At 44.9% G+C, this 21,126-nt stretch overlaps 1 protein-coding gene across 2 annotated transcripts in view; it reads left to right on the forward strand.

Annotated features, from left to right (window-relative positions):
• si:dkey-12j5.1 (uncharacterized) overlaps positions 1 to 21,126 on the forward strand; it is a 55,172-nt gene that overhangs the window by 20,058 nt on the left and 13,988 nt on the right. For both annotated transcript variants that reach the window (XM_060053012.1, XM_060053011.1), the window contains exon 9: positions 13,347 to 13,400. In XM_060053012.1, the coding sequence (XP_059908995.1) occupies positions 13,347 to 13,400 (54 nt within the window). The remainder of the gene's footprint in view (positions 1 to 13,346; positions 13,401 to 21,126) is intronic.

Genomic DNA, 21,126 nt, shown 5'->3' on the forward strand with positions numbered 1-21,126 from the left:
ACGTCAGAGGCAGTCTTTATGATTCATAATATCATCTGAGGCGCACATAGCTTTTGGCCGTGATATTAGATATAATATTATATAAATATTATTATTAGGGCTGTCAGTTAAACGCGTTATTAACAGCGTTAACGCAATCCAATTTTAACGGCGTTAATTTTTTAATCAATTCTTAATCAAAAGGGATTTTAAAAGCAGTAGAAACGTCAATGACCATTCCCCATCCCCCACACCTAATCAGAACTTCGCAGTGTATGCTCATGTGTGTAAGACGGGCTGTCGGTGGTATCAGCAAAACAGCGTTTCGGTCCACAGTTTTCGACACCTCGTTTGTCTTCATCCTCCTGTTTGTGTCATCAAGCCCTGAGCCCACTGCGCCGGCTGCTTCCAGTCCTGAACAACGTGTCTGTGCATGCATGCATGTGCGTGATTGTTTATTTCTAGCCAGTGGCTAGAACTTTTTGATGGAAATTGACTTTATGACTGGAGGCAAAGCACTAAAGAAACTGTTTTCTTGCTATTGCTCGATCTCAACCGGATCTAGAAACACCCTTTTCCCCAATCTTCTTCTTCCTTTTTATTTCATCTCTCTATCTCTCTCTGTTCATCTGTCTCTCTCTGTCTTCGGCTGTCTCTCTTTAAACAGCATTCAGAATATTTTGTTTGAGATCTCAACAGTAAAGAACTGCTGTCGATCATATAGCCCTCTATGATTCCACCAAAATATGTTGGTGCCGCATCCATATACTAACACATCCTAACACCTGCATGCATTACATCATTCCAAATTCATCATCATCTTCATCATCATCACCTTTCACCAGCCAATCGTCAGATGCCACACCGATTTGAGCTGTAGTCCCCTGACAACGTCTGAGGTGTCTTTTGGCTGTTTGTCATAGCACTGATGGATACCTATTGCTATTTGGAGGAGTTTTCCCATTGCCTCAACATTTAGCTCACACGAAGCGTGCCAGGCTGCGCTCCTCGCTGCCCGGGGATAAGGTTAGCGCTGACGTCCCCAGGATTTATTTCCGGATGTGACGGAGTGCGTGCCGGTGGATGTATGGCTCTCTGTGTGTCAGAGATACAGCCTGGCCTCGCTTGTAAAGTCATTTGTCTTTCTCCTGTCTCTGCTGTGCACTCTGGTAAAATCATTGTGTTAAACAAAATTGCCTGCAGATTACACACAAGCGTGCATATACAATCACGCACACACACGCACATGCACACACAGGCAATAATAAATGAGCTCATCCCCAGAGGATCTTTCTCCCTTTTCTCCTTCCTAAAATAAAGCTGTGTGTGTTTGGGGGGGGGGGGGGGGGGGGATTATATGGCTTGCAGTGCTGTTTTGTGGCGTAGCGTTTTGTATTGTCTGGATCGTCCTCATCTCACGATTCCTACATCTTCTTCCCTTTTCTACCCGCCTCCCTTCCTTTTATAGTTACAGGGATTATTTATTAATGTTGTTGTGGTTAAGGGTTTGAGGCGGTCTGCATATCGGTGAATCTTCAGCTACTTGCCTGTGGGTTGACCACTTTAGCTAGGCTGGAAACATGCTTATCAGGCGTCTCTCATCACGTCTCCCAGGTATCGCTGGTTCTATTTTGGTTCCACCTTCGCTGCCTGTCCCTGTCAGCTGTTTAACACCCAGATCTCTTATCTTCTTATGCCCCTCTTTAAGTAATTTTTCTGTGTATATGTGCACACGCCTGTCTGTGGCTTGAGGGAGCCTTTGTTGTCTTTGAGTCTCTCGTGTGTGTGTGTGTGTGTGTGTGTGTGTGTGTGTGTGTGTGTGTGTGTGTGTGTGTGTGTGTGTGTGTGTGTGTGTGTGTGTGTGTGTGTGTGTGTGTGTGTGTGTGTGTGTGTGTGTTAGAGGTTCTTGGGCAATGGATCTATTAATGGCAGTTGGGATCAGTTGCTTCTGTTTGTATTTTAATCAGTCATTTAATTAATGAACCACAATGGATCTCCAGCTCATAATTGGCTAAACTATCAATCATCTCCCTCACTAGCACACAAACGTGAGTGTGCAGGCACACATACACTTAAAAAAGATGCTCTCAATTAACCTGAACCTCAATCTCCCTTGGCAACAGACCTCCCTTCATTGTCACGGGAACCACATTGTCTTAATGGGAAAAAAAGAAGAGGACAAAAACACAGAAAAATAAATAAGGACGCTCTAGCTTATGCAACCATCTCAACAAGTAACGTGTGTCTCTCTGTCTGTCTGTCTTCTGTGCGCTCATGCCCTTCTCCAGGGGTGATTGGCTAACAGTCGCTTTCAACCCCAGGTTGACAAAAATCTATATATCATCACCTGGGGCCTCACGCACTCCTACACACAAACACACACAATCAGGGAGCCCTCAAGGGGAGAGGCACAAGCAAAGGAAGCACATGGCCGCTTTGCACATAGCCCTCAGTGATAGGCTGTAGCAAAGGTCACCTTCTTTTCAGCTCCAGTGGGATCGAGAACCTCTTCAGTGACAAAGCACAGAAATGGAAAAGCGGAAAGAATTACTGCTGAGGGATTTGCTCTAGCAAAAATAAGGGGATAAATCAGAAAAATGTATGGTTATGCATGGTCGTTAAATGGCGTTGTCTTTTCCTGCTATTTGTTCTCACCTCTCTGTGTGCTTAGTTGTACACATGTCTATACTTGTACTGAGGTGTATCAATGCAAAAAATAAGGGGATAAATCAGAAAAATTGATGGTTATGCATGGTCGTTAAAAGGCGTTGTCTTTTCCTGCTATTTGTTCTCACCTCTGTGTGCTTAGTTTAATGTCAAGTATAATGTCTATACTTGTACTGAGGTGTATCAAGGCAGTCTGTTTATCTTGGACGGTAACACATTTGATCTGTAAATGCAAATGAGTGTTGTTGACGGGGGGGGGGGGGGGGGGGGTGTTCGGAGCGATTGTTGACGGGGGGGGGTGGAGCGTTTTTTTTTTTTTTTTTGGGGGCCCTAGTAGTGGCCCGTGGCCCCAAGCAATTGCCTGGTATGCCTAATGGGACGCGGCGCCTCTGTCCATGCTACACCGATTCATTAGACCCACTGATCGCCCGGAGGCCTGTCACGATAACACATTTTTCTGGGCGATTAATTGCCCCAGAAATTATTGCGATAAGCGATAATATTGCCGTTTTTCAACTAATATAATGATAAAGTACACCCTTCCTAAGATCAATAAACTTTTATTTTTAAAGAACACTGGGACTGAACGTCTGGAAGACATTTAAAATATCCAGAATAAATTAACAAAACAACCAAAAACAATCTATTAACAAAAAATGCTCTTAAATAAAAACGAAACACCACCAAAAACAATAAATAAAATTGAAACACTAAATAAAAAGGATGTAAACGCGATTGCGCTTCAAAAAATAATAAACACGCGCCAGGGCTCCGCCTCCCACACAGACCATGCAACAAGTGACTGACACTTGACGAGGGGGTTTATTCGTTGTGCCCTGTAATTATGAGCCGGAGCCCGATTTCAACCCGACATTTGTTACTTAGGCCTACCCTGCTAAATATATATAATATATATAAATATATATAATGCATGTGATGATGAGTCCTTAGCCCAAGTGAAGGAGTTCAAGTACCTCGGGGTCTTGTTCGCGAGTGAGGGTACTATGGAGCGTGAGATTGGCCGGAGAATCGGAGCAGCGGGGGCGGTATTGCGTTCGCTTTACCGCACCGTTGTTACGAAAAGAGAGCTGAGCCGCAAGGCAAAGCTCTCGATCTATCGGTCGATCTTCGTTCCTATCCTCACCTATGGTCATGAGGGTTGGGTGATGACCGAAAGGACGAGATCGCGGGTACAAGCGGCCGAGATGAGTTTTCTCAGAAGGGTGGCTGGCGTCTCCCTTAGGGATAGGGTGAGAAGCTCAGCCATCCGTGAGGAACTCGGATTGGAGCCGCTGCTCCTTTACTTAGAAAGGAGTCAGCTGAGGTGGTTCGGGCATCTGGCAAGGATGCCCACTGGGCGCCTCCCTTGGGAGGTGTTTCAGGCACGTCCAGTGGGGAGGAGACCTCGGGGAAGACCCAGGACTAGGTGGAGAGATTAACACTGGCCTGGGAACGCCTCGGGATCCCCCCGTCAGAGCTGGTCAATGTGGCCCGGGAAAGGGAAGTCTGGGCCCCCTGCTTGAGCTGCTCCCCCCGCGACCCGACCCCGGATAAGCGGATGACGATGAGATGAGATGATATATAATGCATGGAACGCCGGTCATTATCGGGAAAATAAGCCCCGACAGGGCGAACAGGCGACCGACGCGCAGCGGAGGTGTCTTGCTTCGCCCTGAATGACCGGCGACGTTCTATACATTATCCCGCTTATTACAAGGCTACTTGCCAAGACGAAAAAATAACTTCACATGGTGTGTCTTTTTACAATTTATTCGTTAGAGAAATAGTCCGCCAAAGACGTTGACGTTGCTTAACAACCGAAGACGCTGGGGTTGACAAGTTACCGGACTACTACCCATGCAAGTGAACGGAGCGTTCCACGGCATTCAGAAGACCCGTGTAATAAGTAAGGAATAATCACCGAGAGGCCGGGCAATAAACAGTTTGATATGCCCGGCTAGTGGACGGCTTACCGCCCGAGACGAAGTCGAGGGCGGTAACCTTCCGCGAGCCGGGCATATCAAACTGTTTATTGCCCTGCCTTGAGGTGATTATTCCGTTTATTCTACTTCGCGCCGGCCAACATAATAAAACAATTCAAATACTTTAATAATTAGCCTTTTTCTTATTCGTATTGCATGCTTATTAAATGTATGCTCTGTTTAAGTTCATCTCCCTCGAAAAGTAGTTCCCTTTAGAACTACGGTGAATAACGTTAGCTCAACTGTAGGTAACGCGTTTCTATAGCAACCACACAAGGTTGCAACTGATCTGATCACTAGTTTAACAACGTAGTTGTTGCATTCGTATCAAGTCAGCTTTAATGACGATCGATCAAACATGCACTCCTTGGTTTATTTTGACAACGGACCTCATGTTTGAAATGTATGTGATAGAAAACGATACAAGTGGCGTATTGATCTACTGTGCTCAGTCAGCAGCAAGTAGAACCGACAAGTCAGCGGGCAATATGCCGGATTAATGCACCCCTCCCAGCCAATCAGAATCGAGCATTCTTAAATGAAGTAGAATAAAGGACTATAATATTTCTGTTCATGGCATAGATTTCTTTTCAGATTAGGCCAATAAAGCATTGATTTAAAAAATAGAGTGCGAATTTCATATCGCGACAGGCCTGTGTGTGTGTGTGTGTGTGTGTGTGTGTGTGTGTGTGTGTGTGTGTGTGTGTGTGTGTGTGTGTGTGTGTGTGTGTGTGTGTGTGTGTGTGTGTGTGTGTGTGTGTGTGTGTGTGTGTGTGTGTGGTGTTTTCCATACATAGACCAATGTGTGGCGCAGCGCCACAGAGACAACACCAAGCGCCACAAATTGATTCAGCTTTTTTTCTTTTCTTTTTTTTTGCGATTTTGAAATATAAATATCGTTCCGTTCATTCAACTCCGCATCGCATTCTTTCTCCCTGTCATTCTCGTTCGCACACAGAGACAAGCACGCATACATGCCGATGGTGCGCGGGTACACTACCACTTATTGGATCAACCCGCGTATCACTGATACCTGCACACGTACTGACAGCGGATTCGCCCGCTCCTCCTCTCAATGCGCCTGCAAAAGAAACCCCGAAGCAGCGGGATATTTGGCACAGTGAAGACGGTCTGCGACATCTGGAGTTTAGCAATGTTTAGTATGATATACTGTGCTCAAACACACCTCCCCAAAATTATTGTTGACTCAGAAAAGATAATGTTAGCCTTATGAACTCAACCTTATTGATATTAAATATCCCGCATTCTAAGTCAGCATAGACAACGTTGGTAACGCAGCAAACGATTCGATTAATGTGAAATGAGGTTATAGTTTAGATCAGAGGTCTTCAACAGGGGGTCCGCGACCCCTAGGGGGTCCGCAGAGGTACTGCAGGGGGGGGGGGGGGGTCGCGAAAGTTTTGGTTGATCAGACATTTTTTTTATATTCCCTACTAGCAATTTTTTCCACGAATGGAAATGTCTTTAAATACACATTAACATGAATCCAACACACTAGCCGCAATTAGATGGACACTTTTGATCCGATTTCTAATCGGAATAGATGTATTCCTATCATGCGAACGCTCTATATATATGGCATTTACAAAAGTGGTAAGTGTACGTTCGTGTGTCTCTTGCGCACATCCAAAGGTAATCCACAGGTGCTAGAGAATAGTATTGAATATATGAATAAGGAAGGCGCACATCTGGACTGGCTGCGACATTTTTATGTATTTGATTTTAAAGGTCCCATGACATGCTATTTTATGTATTCTTTAATATAGGTATTAGTGGGCAACTAACACAGTATTCAAAGACGTTCCCTAAATTCAGCCGTGGTGCAGAGTTACAGCCACTCCGAGCCAGTCGCACATTGAGCTTCCCCCAAATGCGCTGTTTCGGTGGGCGTGTCAAGGAGGAGGGTGGGGGTGTGGCCCTGAGCAGCTTGCAGCCACCATGCGCTCTGTTTACAGTGGATGTATCGCAATGGCGAGCCGCACACAGCCTTTAGCCGTGTTCTGTAAATATTCTAGAACACACGGGAGTCCTGGAGCTCTATATCTAAATATGATCATATAGCCTACACAGATATCTATATCATATAATATATATTATCACGGCCAAAAGCTGTGTGAGCCGATATTATGAATCTCAAACGACCGCGTTGGGTTCTCCGACGTTCCTGGTTCTTCAACGTCCACATCAATGTGAATACACACACTGTAACGCAAGTGTTTCTTGTCGGTTCTTTGACGTGTCTTGTATTTCCACAACGAGACTGTCGTGGGGGTTATCTGAGCCATGGTTGAGAAGGAATTGGGGGAAAGGAACTTTGATTTGACTCGCTGAAGTAGCCTACATGAACTGCGACATGCCGCCGGTTGCCGCGAGGCACCATCGCCCGGCAGCGGGCAGCCGGCAGCGCGCGGTTCAGTCGACTTCAGGTTGATGTGAAAGTGGAAGAACCAGAGACGTCGCAGAACCCGACAAAGTCGTTTGTGATTCATAATATCGTCTGGAGGCGCACACAATATGTTATATGATATAGATATCTATGTATATGATATTATTTAGATATAGAGCTCCAGGACTGTAACGCAAGTGTTGTACACTTCCTTGTTATTTGGATAACCGTTCTGCTGTTGGTGTGACGTCGGACTCTCGTATCTGGTATTTCTACAACGAGACTCGTATTGGGGGTTATCTCAGCCAAGGTTGAGAATGAATTGGGGGAAGGAACTTTGGCTTTGACTCCCTCAAGAACATGAACCACGACAAGGAGGAGAAAGGGATCTTTGCCGGGCAGCGCTTATGCACCTCCGCCGGTGGTCCCTCAGCGGGGCTCAAGCGGGAGACATTCGCCGCCAACAATCCCTTTCTCCTCCATGTCGTGGTTCATGTTCTTGAGGGAGTCAAAGCCAAAGTTCCTTCCCCCCAATTCATTCTCAACCTTGGCTGAGATAACCCCCAATACGAGTCTCGTTGTAGAAATACCAGACGTGTTATGCGCCATCACACCAACAGCAGAACGGTTATCCAAATAACAAGGAAGTGTACAACACTTGCGTTACAGTCCTGGAGCTTTATATCTAAATAATATCATATGATACATAGATATCTATATCATATAACATATTGTGTGCGCCTCCAGACGATATTATGAATCACAAACGACTTTGTCGGGTTCTGCGACGTCTCTGGTTCTTCCACATCAACCTGAAGTCGACTGAACCGCGCGTTGCCTGCGGCCGGCTGCCTGCTGCCGGGCGATGGTGCCTCGCGGCAACCGGCGGCATGTCGCAGTTCATGTACTTCAGCGATTCCTTCTCAACCATGGCTTAGATAACCCCCGCGACAGTCTCGTTGTGGAAATACAAGACACGTCAAAGAACCGACAAGAAACACTTGCGTTACAGTGTGTGTATTCACACACACACATACACACACACTTGCCATGGCGGCGCGCACGGTCGCAGCGGCTTATAACGGCTCTTCCCTTTCGGTGCTTTATTTGTTTTTTATGCTTTTATTTACGTTTTTGTTTGTGTCTACTACGCAAGGAAACAATTGCTACAGTAGACAGGCTTTACTGGACGTGGGTTTTCACAGAAAATCACCGGTCACAGCCGACTTTCATTGCCACAACAACATCCCGGACGAGATAGCGAGACCACCAGGCTCTCCGTGGATCGTAATCAGCTGCGGCAGGCGGCGCCGACGGAGAAGGGAGAGGAAGCAGAAGCGGGGACGTCGCTCCGGCCTCCTGGCAAGACTGAGGAAAGACCCACATAAGCCTCCTCTACCGAGTATGTTCCTCTCCAACGCAAGATCTCTGACACACAAAATGGACGAGCTGGAACTACTCGCCAACGGTAACCGCTATGTACGAGACTGTTGCGTGTCTGTAATATCCGAGACATGGCTTCACCCGTCGATCCCGGACGCAGCCGAACAGCTGGGGGGGCGCACCGTCCACCGCTGGGATCGCAACAAAGACTCCGGTAAGAGCAGAGGAGGTGGTTTGTGCATCTTTATACACAACAGCTGGTCTATAAATACAACAACTATAGACACACACTGCTCCCCGGACTTAGAGTACATTACAGTTAAATGTCGCCCATTTTTTCTGCCCAGAGAGTTAACAGTAGTGCTAATCACGGCTGTTTACATTCCTCCCAATGCCAACGTTGGCATAGCTCTCTCTCTACTGCTAAAAGCCATAAACACTCAGCAGCGTGCTCACCCCGACGGTGTTCACATCATAGCTGGTGATTTTAATCAGGCAAACTTAAAGTCTGTCCTGCCGAAGTTTTATCAGCACGTGAAGTGTCCGACCAGAGGGAAAAACACATTGGACCATGTTTACACCAACATTAAACATGCTTACAGAGCCATACCACTACCTCACTTAGGCCAGTCAGACCACCTCTCTCTGCTCCTTACCCCTGCATACACCCCTCTCAGGAGAAGTGCACCACCACAGACCAAAACCATCACCACGTGGCCTCAGGATGCACTTTCCCAACTACAAGACTGTTTCCTACACACCGAGTGGGATGTTTTTAAACACCAGGACCTGGCTGTCCACACAGAATCTGTACTTTCCTACATCAAGTACTGCGTGGGAAACGTCACAGTGGACAAACGCATTTGTGTGTTCCCCAATCAGAAGCCCTGGATGACCAGCCAGGTCCGGACGCTCCTCAAGGTCCGCAACACCGCCTTCAGGTCTGGAGACAGAGAGCAGTACAGCGCTGCTAGAGCCGACCTGAGGAGGGGAATTAAGAAGGCAAAGGCGGACTACAGGAGGAAAATAGAGGACCACCTCTCTGAAAACAACCCACGGCAGGTGTGGCAAGGCATTCAACAGTTGACAAACTACAGGGGACACAACACCACAACTGTGAACTCAAGTATCTCGCTGGCAGAAGAACTGAACTTCTTCTTTGCCCGCTTCGAGACATCAAGGACATCACAAACCTCAGCTTCATCACCACCCCAGCCCCCACCAGCTCACAGCACCCACTCACTGACTGTACAGGTGCAGGATGTGAGACGTGTGCTTAGTGGAGTCAACCCCAGGAAAGCTGCCGGACCAGACGGACTTCCTGGGAAGGTCCTCAAGGGCTGTGCTGACCAGCTCTCACAGGTCTTCACAACAATTTTCAACCTCTCCCTGACACAGGCCTTCATCCCAGCCTGTCTGAAGTCCTCCACCATCATCCCCGTACCCAAGAAATCGGCACCGGTCACTCTAAATGACTACCGCCCAGTAGCACTCACACCCATCATTATGAAGTGCTTCGAGCGGCTGGTCCTACACCACATAAAAGCCTTCCTCCCCCCCACCTTAGATCCTCACCAGTTCGCTTACAGAGCGAACAGATCCACCGAGGACGCCATTGCCATAGCCCTTCAAGCTGCGCTGAGTCACCTGGAACACCGGGAGAGCTACGTCAGGATGCTCTTCATTGACTACAGCTCAGCCTTCAACACCATCATCCCAGCTATCCTGGTCTGCAAACTGTCAGCTCTGGGTCTCGACCCGCTCACCTGTTCCTGGATTAGTGACTTCCTCACAAATCGACCCCAGAAGGTGAAACTCGGTCCCCACTTCTCCTCCACCCGCACCCTCAGCACAGGCTCTCCACAGGGGTGTGTGCTGAGCCCACTCCTCTACTCTCTGTACACCTTCGACTGCAGTCCCACCCACCTCAGCAACACCATAGTGAAGTTCGCGGACGACACAACGGTGGTTGGACTGATCTCAGAGGGAGACGAGTCTGCCTACAGGGATGAGATCCTGAAGTTAACATCGTGGTGTTCAGACAACAACCTGGCATTGAACATCGCAAAAACTAAGGAGATCATCCTGGACTTCAGGAAAAACAGAGCAGACCCGGCTTCCCTCTACATCAACGGTGACTGTGTAGAGAGAGTCCACACCTTCCGCTTCCTGGGCACCATGATCTCTGCTGGCCTCTCCTGGACTGCCAACACGGCGGCGGTCGTCAAGAAGGCTCAGCAGCGGCTTCACTTCCTCAGGGTGCTCAGGAGGAACAACGTGGGAGAGAAGCTGCTGGTGACCTTCTACCGCTCCACCATCGAGAGTCTTCTGACGTTCTGTATCTCAGTGTGGTTTTCACAGTGCACTGAGGCAGAGCGGAAGAAACTCCAGGGAGTGGTAAACACCGCACAGAGGATCACTGGCTGCCCCCTCCCCTCCCTGAAGGACATATACATCTCCCGCTGCCTAAGCAGAGCGGAGAGAATCATAAAGGACAGCTCCCACCCTGGCTTTCACCTGTTTGACCTGATGCCCTCTGGCAGGCGCTATAGGTCCATCAGAACCAGGTCTTCACGGTTCAGAGACAGCTTCTTCCCTAAAGCTGTATCCACCCTGAACACACACATGCACTGACCCCCGACTGACTGACCCCCCCCTAACCTCCCACTGCTGTATTGTACTTTACTTTATTTTACATTATTTACATTTCTATTTGGTATACTGTTGTTCTTGTTCTATTTATATATTATTTATTTTCTCGAATGCACCAATTGGGAAAGCTTACTAAAAATTTCGTTGTACTTCACTCGTGCAATGACAATAAAAGGCTTTCTATTCTATTCTACACACACACACATGTGGCGCTCGCACGGTCGAGTCTCATTGGCGGGCCAACGTCTCTGGGCGGGCCAGGCAGAGTAAGGGGAGGAGCTGAGATTCCTCATGACGTCATGAGCACAGATTTCCAAATCAGCGCGCTTGAGCCTCCGTTTTTTCAAAGGCGAGCAGAACAGCTAGTGCTCGTTTTACACCAAACGCAAGTTTTAGCCACTGGGGGACCATAGGCAGGCTAGGGGAACTCATATTTATGTTAGAAAACCTCATAAATTGAGATTTTCATGTCATGGGACCTTTAATGAAAGCCCAGCAGAGGGCTTTTCTCTGCCTGCTCCTCCAATTGAGAAGGACAGCACAGCGACGTCAGTTTCTCGTCCGGTCTTTATATCTACCCCCTCCGCCGAAAACAATACGCATATTTGGATAAATATGGATTTTTTGGATAAAAGTGCGCAGCCAAGACTGTTGAGAGAGAGAGAGAGAGAGTGCTGTTATGTAAGGGATAATGTACAGAACGCCGGTCATTATCGGGAAAATAAGCGATCAGCAGAGAAATAGTCTGCCAAACAAGTTGACGTCGCTTAGCAACCGGACACGCTGGGGTTGATAAGTTGCCGGACTAATTGCGGAGTGATAAGAAAGACACTAACAAACGTCACTAATTTTCGTTTCTACATTTATGTTTTAAAAATGTCCATTTGAATAGCTTTTATGCATGATAACATGCAATTGAAAGAAATGTTGATCTTGGCAGGTATCAGTTTATTATGTTATGTTTATGAATGGCAGTGGCATGATTCAAGATTCAAGATGCTTTATTTATCCCTAGGGAAATTACTGTGCAACAGTTACAATACAAAGGTGGGAAAGTAATACAGGGTTAGAGTCAAAATAGATGGAAATAAAATAAGTACAAACTAAATAAGTGAAAAGGAGCGATTGGATAAAAGTGGTATTAGTGGTAAAGTGATAAATATTATAGCAGCAATTGTTGGCAGCATAAATTAACTAAAGTTATTAATTGAAAATTGGGTAAAAATAAATAAATTATTAAATAAAGTGACATTGGTCTCAGGGCATAGTGTCTCCACGGTCCCTTCTGCAGCCGGAGGTAGATGCATTAAACAGTCTGATGGCCACAGGAAGAAAAGACTTCCTCTGGCGTTCTGTGTTACACCGGGGGAGGATGAGTCTGTTGCTGAAGGTGCTTCTGCTTCTACTTGGCGAGTGGCATGGCCACCCTACTCACTGTACCTTGCACAATAAAAACATGAATATATGAACCTGTGTATTATTTGCATACCTTAGTATTGAATGCAACAAGGTACATTTATACATGGCACTATAGGACCAGTTTAATATAAAACACAATTTCATACAATATATAAGTAGGGGGTCCCCGCTCCATCTCTCCATCAGTTTGGGGGGCCTGTAAAACGTTGAAGACCCCTGGTTTAGATAGTTTACGGTGTTAGACTGGGTACCCCAAGCCCGTTCTGCCGGCGATTTGAATTCGCTCTGCAGCAGGGGCTGGAGAGGAGCAATACATTTCTTTCTGTTTCCGATCCCCTTTTACTGGAGCCACCTTTACCCCCTTGCGTGCTAATGGCTGGTTTAGCACAATGACGACAGGGAAGCGATTGCTGCAATCGAAGCGGTCGTTGGTCTGATAGTTTGAAGGACTATTATTATATATTATATATTATTATAATTATTTTTTTTATATTGTTAATTTACAAATCGCGTATCCCCCCCCCCCGTCTCAGGCCTCCTCGTCTCACTCTGCTATAATTTTACACTATTATTTTTATTATTTTTATATTGTTAAATGAGCATACGCCAACCTCCCTCCCCCGTCAGGCCTCCTCGTTTCCCCCCCCCCCACCTGAAAGTCCGGAAGCGCCGTACATTGCTACCTGGTCTGTGGGATACACTGGTGTGTGTGTGTGTGACAAAGGTATTTTTGCCCATAAAGTTAAACCATTGCAGTGAACTTTTGGCTTAAAGCATTGCTTTTTGAATTATTTTAATTCCACTGTTATGTCTCTCTCCATCTCTCTTGTCCATATTTTCCTCTCTCTCCATGGCAGATGGCGGTGGATGTGTTGGAGGGGCTTCTAGAAGAGGATGACGAGGTGGTCCAGGTGAGTAATCCAGAGCACCATTGGCTCTTTCGTTTTACAGAATGATTGACAGCCTGTTTGAGTTACGGCCGTCAGTGCTCTGCGAACAGGAAGCGTCTGAAGGAGCCTCCTCTGCCAGGCAGCCTGTACAGCCCGTAGCCCCGCATTTTACATTGGGTGCTTCTCGGTTCTCCCGCCTAGAAACAACGTCTATGGATTCAGATTTCAACCCAGAAAGCCTGTAATCGCTGTCTGGGTGCTTTATGAGCGAGGTCTTTGATGTGCCCTCATAAGCAAGCGCAATAATAATACAGTTTCTGCTGCTCGACCCAACCAAACTCTGCTCTCATTCCCCGAGAAGCAGAGCAGAGGCTTTAAACAACTTAAGCACCAAGACCTAGTGCAGAGCCCCTCTTTTGTGTGCCTTTTCCTTCAATGTCTCCCTTCACACTCGGGTTTTGGTGTGGGTGTCGCCAACTGCCTGACATCTATACACACACCTACACAGGGAGTACTGCGGGGAACGTGAATCTGCATTAGTGGTATAAATGGCAGTACGTCGTGTGCTTTAGTGGGGAGCCTTGTGCTGTCAGCCTTCAACAAGCCTGCACAGAAAATCAAGGTGTACTTCCACCTTTCTCTCTGTCTCTCCCTCCCTCTCTTGCATGCTTTCTCTTTCTCCTTGGGTTCCTCCTACACAGACCACTTAGGTGACAGATTGAGAGCAGTCATCAGGGGTCTGAACTTTAAAACTTGATCCAAAGGCACCAGGCAATCGCACTGCAGTTGTGCCCAACCAAATAACTACTCACCTGCGCACGCATGTGCAAAGGCACAGGCAGGATCCAGGTGTGTGACATTAATCACATAGATGATGTCAGATTTGGATTCCAGACATGGAAAACCTTTTTTATCTCAAACCTTCAAATGCAGTAGAATAATATGCTAGCTGCTTCTTCAGTAGCCCTTCTTGCAGACAACACCAAACCGTATTGTGCCCAGGAGTTAGAACATCCTTTTATATAGCGCCAACTAACACAAAGAAGAGCCAGTTCCTTGTAACTGTTGTTTCAAAGGTATTCAGTTTGATATGGCAGTCGTTGATTATCCTCTTCACAGCGTGGAAATGGGTTGTGCCTTCTTTTAGAAAAAATGCTCTAATCTCTTGGCATTGATTGACAGAAGCAGACATTCAGAAACATACTTTTGACTATATTTTGTTTCAAGTTTTTTAATTAACTTAAAAATTTCAATATTGAACGCTTTACAGTCAATGCACAAAATGTGGTCCATCTTTAAAGAGAACCTTTTAAGCAACTGCTTTGGAGGCCGACTTTATATTGGGACTGAAGTGAGGATTTATCTCTCTCACGGACACATTTTTCTACATGCTGGATGACAGCTCTACATTTGAAGCAAACGGACAGAGATGCACACCATTACAATAATTCATTCAAGATCATCCACGGCAGGGCTGACATTCCCAGCATGCTATCTCCACTCTCCTTGTTCTAACCGGCGGTGCTCTGTGGGCTACAGTAATGCATAGGTTCCATTCCAATTATGGTGGAGCTCACACACTCCTACGGTCACCCGGAGCTGCAGCTCCTCTGATAAGCCACCGCTGGGGGATGTTCTTTCTCCCACTCCTGCTGGATTCAGCAGCATGGTATGCCTTGATGAGTTTGTAAGCTAAATGGTTGATTTGGCAGAGGTGTAGTTACCGACCGCCTCTGGCACCAATGAATAATGAATACAGTTAATGTCCGTCTCGGTCGGGTGATCTCTGGACCTATATGAGAGACAGACATGACACACACACACACACACACACACACACACACACACACACACACACACACACACACACACACACACACACACACACACACACACACACACACATACTGGTTTTCATAACTCATGAGGACGACCTTTATAATCATCACTTGTGAGGACCACCCTTTCCAGAGGTTGTAGAGAGCTGAAAAAAATTCAGTAAACTTGCCATAGCTTAGTTAACCTATACACACCTTCCAAACTCGGAAATGATGAAGTGATGGTTTAACCAGGCTTTATGGGGACTTCCGGAAAAACCAGTAAACATGCTTTCAGGGGACATCATTTACATAAATTAAAATTTCACACAGATTATTTGGTGACTAATGGGGACCTGCATGTACATTAAACAATGAAAATTGTATAGTATAGCCCGAGGGACAAAGGTGTTTTAACCTCTCAATTTCCGAGAGCCCATGGAACCAGGGGCGGCCATGCCCTCTGCAAATGTTCCTCTTTGCCATCCACCATCTATATGTGGCGTGCTACCAACTTATTTCATGATATTACCATGTACTATGTGTGTATGGGTTTTTATCTTACCAACCCCATCGATGCCACCCTCACACATGGGAGGGATCTCCCAAACAGGTGTGGGTCCACAGTAAATAGCACCAGAGACGGATGGAGAATTAGATGCATTGATACTTTATTTTTAAAAGTATACCAGCACATACATACCGTTAGTACATGGCAGAACCTGCTGGTGTATCCTTGTGGGCCAGGAAGAGGCATCAACATACAGAATAGTCACAATATAAATTGAAGTCACATAGACCTCTGAAGAATAAGTTCCACCTCTGAGGCTCCGGTTCCCTCAGTCAAATGTCTATATTAAATAACATGGCGTGTTTGAATAATCTTACATAACAAACTCTGTAGGTTGCGAAGAAAAAAAGGGAAGCTGCGTCACGTTTTGAACTACACACTTTTTCCATCTAGTGTCGACTGGGTTTTTGGATTGTCGGTACCGTTAAAGTAGCATTAATAATCGTTTACTACTTCAACGGCACCAACAAACCAAAAACCCAGTCGACACTAGATGGAAAAAGGGTGTAGTTTAAAGCGTGACGCAGCTTTAACTTCTTCGCCACCTACAGAGTTTGTTATGTACGATCATTCAAAAACACCTTGTTGTTTAACAGACATTTGACCAAGGGAACCGGAGCCTCAGAGGTGGAACTTATTCTTCAGACGTCTATTGTCACGTAACATAACTAACGTAACTTAACTATGTAGCACTACTAAAGGCATAGTGCTAAAACAACAGCCAATGTTTGAACTACATCAGCCAATAACTAACACCTGAAAGAAACGGAAATCAATCAAACCTACTTAAGCAACATTTTTCGTTTGTTGGCAGTAATACGGTTATAAACAAAGAACTTCACGTTCCGCCATTCTCTGTTCTTAAGTGCCTCAGGCTCTGCCCTTAAACACCTTTCGCAATCAGTTTTTGTTGGCACAGTGCAAGTAAGTATTAATGCCTTCATGTGCCTCTCGACGGCCTTTATCTCTGCTGGTTGCCATGGTGTCCTTTTGAGTCGAGCTTTACCTGCAAATGAGTAGAAAAACAGATGTTTACATAAAAGTATAAGGAAGGAGATACAGTTCCTATAAGTTGTCCCTCATCAACAATCCTCAGTGATCTGCTCATTAGTTCACCTTATTGTTAAGTGTCAACAAAAAACTTTTTATTAACTTTTCATTGCATTACATGCCACACACTTTAATTTAGCGACTATAATATTAATTCCTTATTTTTGTTTTCAAGTAACAGTGTGTTCACCCTAATGCCACCTTGCAAATCATATAGAAGTATCTGATGACGTACAACCAGACTAGAGAGCTGAGAAGATTGACACTCCCTCAGTAAAATGTATTCATTTTGACAAAAATTTGTACTTTACAACATTACGTTGTCCAATGAATTACGTTTGTCCTAAAAATAACCAAATAAGTGTAAGAATTCACCTTTGGAAGAATGGCTCACAGCACTGACTGCAGAAGATGCTCCATCTTCTGCTGGTGGCAGTTTGCGTCTCGGGTTTGCTCGGACTTTATTCCCCTCCGTGTCTCCAACAGCTTCCTCTTCGGATGATTCTATAAAATACATTAATATATAATGTTTTTAAAAAGATATGTCAAATGTGCTATAACAATGCAGAACATAAACAAAAAAAAACAATGCTGTAAGAATGCTTTAAAACATTTAAATTAATCAATTCAACGATTAGAGACTCTAGATTCTATATTTGTTTTTCTTTTGTTAGTACATCTGAACATTATAGAACTGATTAATGATCCATTTGAGGTTCTCCACTGTCACAGAATTACATCCCAGATATACCTGATTCAAGTTTCAGTTTCACCTCCGTCTATCCGTACCTTGGTCTCCTGATTGTCAAAGCCAGAGCACTTTGTCTCTTGTTATATTTGTCTCTCTCATTCATACGATTTGTCTGCTTATTTTTTAAAATTCATTTTTGAGTGTTAAGTCCTTCACATAGCAACGTAATATGTTATGTGAATCAAAAAAAGTTCAGTGTGGAACGCAGTCCAATATGGTAATTGTAGTGCTCTTCTTTGTGCTTATTCTGATCAAATGTCAGATATATTAACCTAAAATAGAACAGAAGGTATTCACCAGGCTGAGATTGTGACTAGACTAGAGAGCTGCGATGAGTAACACTACCTCATTAAAATGTTTTCATTTTGACTTATATAACCTCAAATTGGTACTTTACAACATTACGTTGTCCAACATTACGTTGTACTTTACAACATTACGTTGTCCAACATTACGTTAGTCCAATAAATAACCAAATAAGTGTAAGAATTCACCTCTGGAAGAATGGCTCACAGCACTGACTGCAGAAGATGCTCCATCTTCTGCTGGTGGCAGTTTGCTTCTCTGTTTTGCTGGGACTTTATTCCCCTCCGTGTCTCCAACGGTTTCCTCTTCTGATGTTTCTATAAAATACATTAATATATATGGTTTTTAAAAAGATACGTCAGATGTGCTATAACAATGCAGAACATAAACAACAAAAAATAATGCTGTAAGAATGCTTTAAAACATTTAAATTAATCAATTCAACAATTAGAGACTCTAGATTTGTTGTTTTTCTTTTGTTAGTACATCTGAACATCATAGAACTGATTAATGATCCATTTGAGGTTCTCCGCTGTCACAGAATTACATCCCAGATATACCTGATTCAAGTTTCAGTTTCACGTCTGTCTATCCGTACCTTGGTCTCCTGATTGTAAAAGCCAGAGCACTTTGTCTCTTGTTATATTTGTCTCTCTCATGCATACAATTTTGTCTGTTGATTTTTTTAAATTCATGTTTGAGTGTTAAGTCCTTCACATAGTAACGCAATATGTTATGCGAATCGAAAGAAAGTTCAGTGTGGGACACAGTCCAATATGGTAATTGAAGTATAGAATACTAATAGAATACTATGAGGACGCCATAGCTTGAATACTACACTAGTAGCAAACCTTAGCACCAATATAGGAAGTACCTCAACAAACCTAAACAATAAAGACAGACTAAGGACAACTCTTTTTGGCACATACCCTGAAGAGTTCATGAACGGTTTTCTTCCTCTCTGCACAAATCCTCCTCACCCCTACCCAGAACTTCTTCTGTAGGAAACGGAACAAGCTAATAAATATGTCCAAACCAATAATGAAAACATACGACAAAAGGCAAATATAAAATCAAACATACCATCTGGATCTATTTCAATTTCATCGAGGTTCTTTCCATGGAAATCCGACAAACTTCCTTGCTCAAGAGCCATCAGGACTTTACTGATCTTTGCAAGTTGCAGTGTCTTGTCTGGGAGTCTATAGAACTCACGATGGATCCGAATATCATGACCAAGAAAGTTTGCCAGTTGGTCCATCTCGGTATCGGTCAGGTTTAGGACTGTAGAAAGTGTCGCAGCATGCTTCCGTAGTTTAGTTGAAGTCAGCGCCTTCGGGCACTTTGCCTCACATGCTGCTGCCATAACACGCATGCAATCTGAGCCACGCAAGTGTGACATCGCTTCCGGTCTTGCAAACATATAAATGTTGCCCTTAAGGACCCCGCAAGCAATTCTCTGATCAACAAGAAGCTCCAGTGCACAGAGCATTTTGGGGGTTAGCAGAATTGGCACCGGTCTACCTCGTTTTCCTCTGGTGACAATTCGTGTGAAATGTCTGCAAAGCTTTTTTTCAACCTCAGACAAGGCCCAGTCCAAATCCTGATGGGGATCAGTTCTGTCCCTTGTCAAAAATACATCCAGGGACATGCTTGCAACCTCTCCTTCCCTGCGTCTGTTGAACAGGATGGTCTGCGTCAAACATACCTTTGCAAGGTCTGTCCAGGTCTTTGGAGAAGGGCTCTCTGACAGTGCACTGCTGTACACCCCTTGCATTTTATCAAGAAACTGGTGCAGTTTTTGAACATCCTCTGTGAATGGCATTAGAGTGGGTGCATTCCATTTTGCTTCAGCGAGGTTCCTCAGTGCTGTTGCCGAAATGAGTGCATTCCATTTCTCATTGTGCACGTCTTGGAATTCAGTAGCATGCTTCACAAGCTCTTGGTTATTGGATATTAGACCCTGAGCTTTCAAGAGCTTGCTGACTTTTACTAAAGCATTTCCCAGTTTGGTTGCCAGTGATGGAATGGCAAATGTGTTGGTTTCACTATCATAGCCACAGGTCATTTTGACAGCTTTGATCATCTGAAGGTAATTTTTAGGGTTGATGAAATCCTCCAGTTTATTTAACTGCGTAACTTTCCTGGCATTGCCAACCAGTCGTCCCAGTTCACGCATTTTTTCTCGGACACACTGTTCGTTTTTTGCTGTCAATCCACCCTTACTGAGCGTGTGCTGCCCAACCTCCATAATGACCTTGTCACTTTTTACTATGGCGGTGACCGAATCTGGATTCATCATACACACAACTTTCCAAAGTCGCTTGCTCATATGTTTAGGCACAGGCCCAGTGTATGTACATAAAGCCTGAACGCGGTTTTGACCAGGTTTGGGGGTGTGTGTTGCAGGCTTTAGTTTGCAAATCCGAATGTGTCGCCACAGAGTCTTTCGAGAGAACAGCCCTTGGCAGAATGCACAGTGCATAAAATCTACTCCCTGTGCTTGCTTTGGTGGTCGTTTACATGGGACTAGTTGCCCCTTGCCCGTCTCTAGTACAGTGGCATTATGAGCATAGTTGCCTTTTTTACGAAGATAATCTAGTTGAATTTTTCTTTCCTTTGATCCCTTAGGAAAACAAAGGGCTTTTGCCACATCCATTTGGTTACTGTGCGCACTTTCAAGGTGCCTTGAAATGTTGGCGTATGGCTTGCTGCAATACATACAATGCTGCCTCTTGTTGTAGACCCTCTTGCCATCGTTCTTGTCGAATGCATCAACAACCACAACGTCATTGGGTCCCTGACTTGAGGAGGGTTGCTCTTCTGCGATTTGACAGTCTGTACTGTTGATGTCCACATTGGTTGTTGAACTATCACATAAAATTGGACTACATTCACTTGGTAACCAATCAAGAGACTTGCGGGGTGTTTGTTTAAGAGAAAGGCTAGCATCACTGTCCTCTTCTGCTGTGGATTCTGGCACATACTCTTCTTCACTAGCTGATGTACTATCGTACGGATCAGAATCTTCCACACATCTGTCTTTCATCTAAAAAACATTTTTTTATAATTTAGAATGTAATCCCAGTAAATCAGGTACATTATGACAACAGCTTATTTAACATTTATATAATATTGATCCAGCCATATAATGATAACTTACAATGATGGTTTTTGTCCGTCTGAGTCTTGCTGAAATATGCTGGAATTCTCTCTCAGTCTGTAACACAAGCAACATTTGAGGGCATTACG

The sequence above is a fragment of the Gadus macrocephalus genome, chromosome 6 (genome assembly GCF_031168955.1).
Source record: "Gadus macrocephalus chromosome 6, ASM3116895v1".
NCBI classification, from domain to species: Eukaryota; Metazoa; Chordata; class Actinopteri; order Gadiformes; family Gadidae; genus Gadus; species Gadus macrocephalus.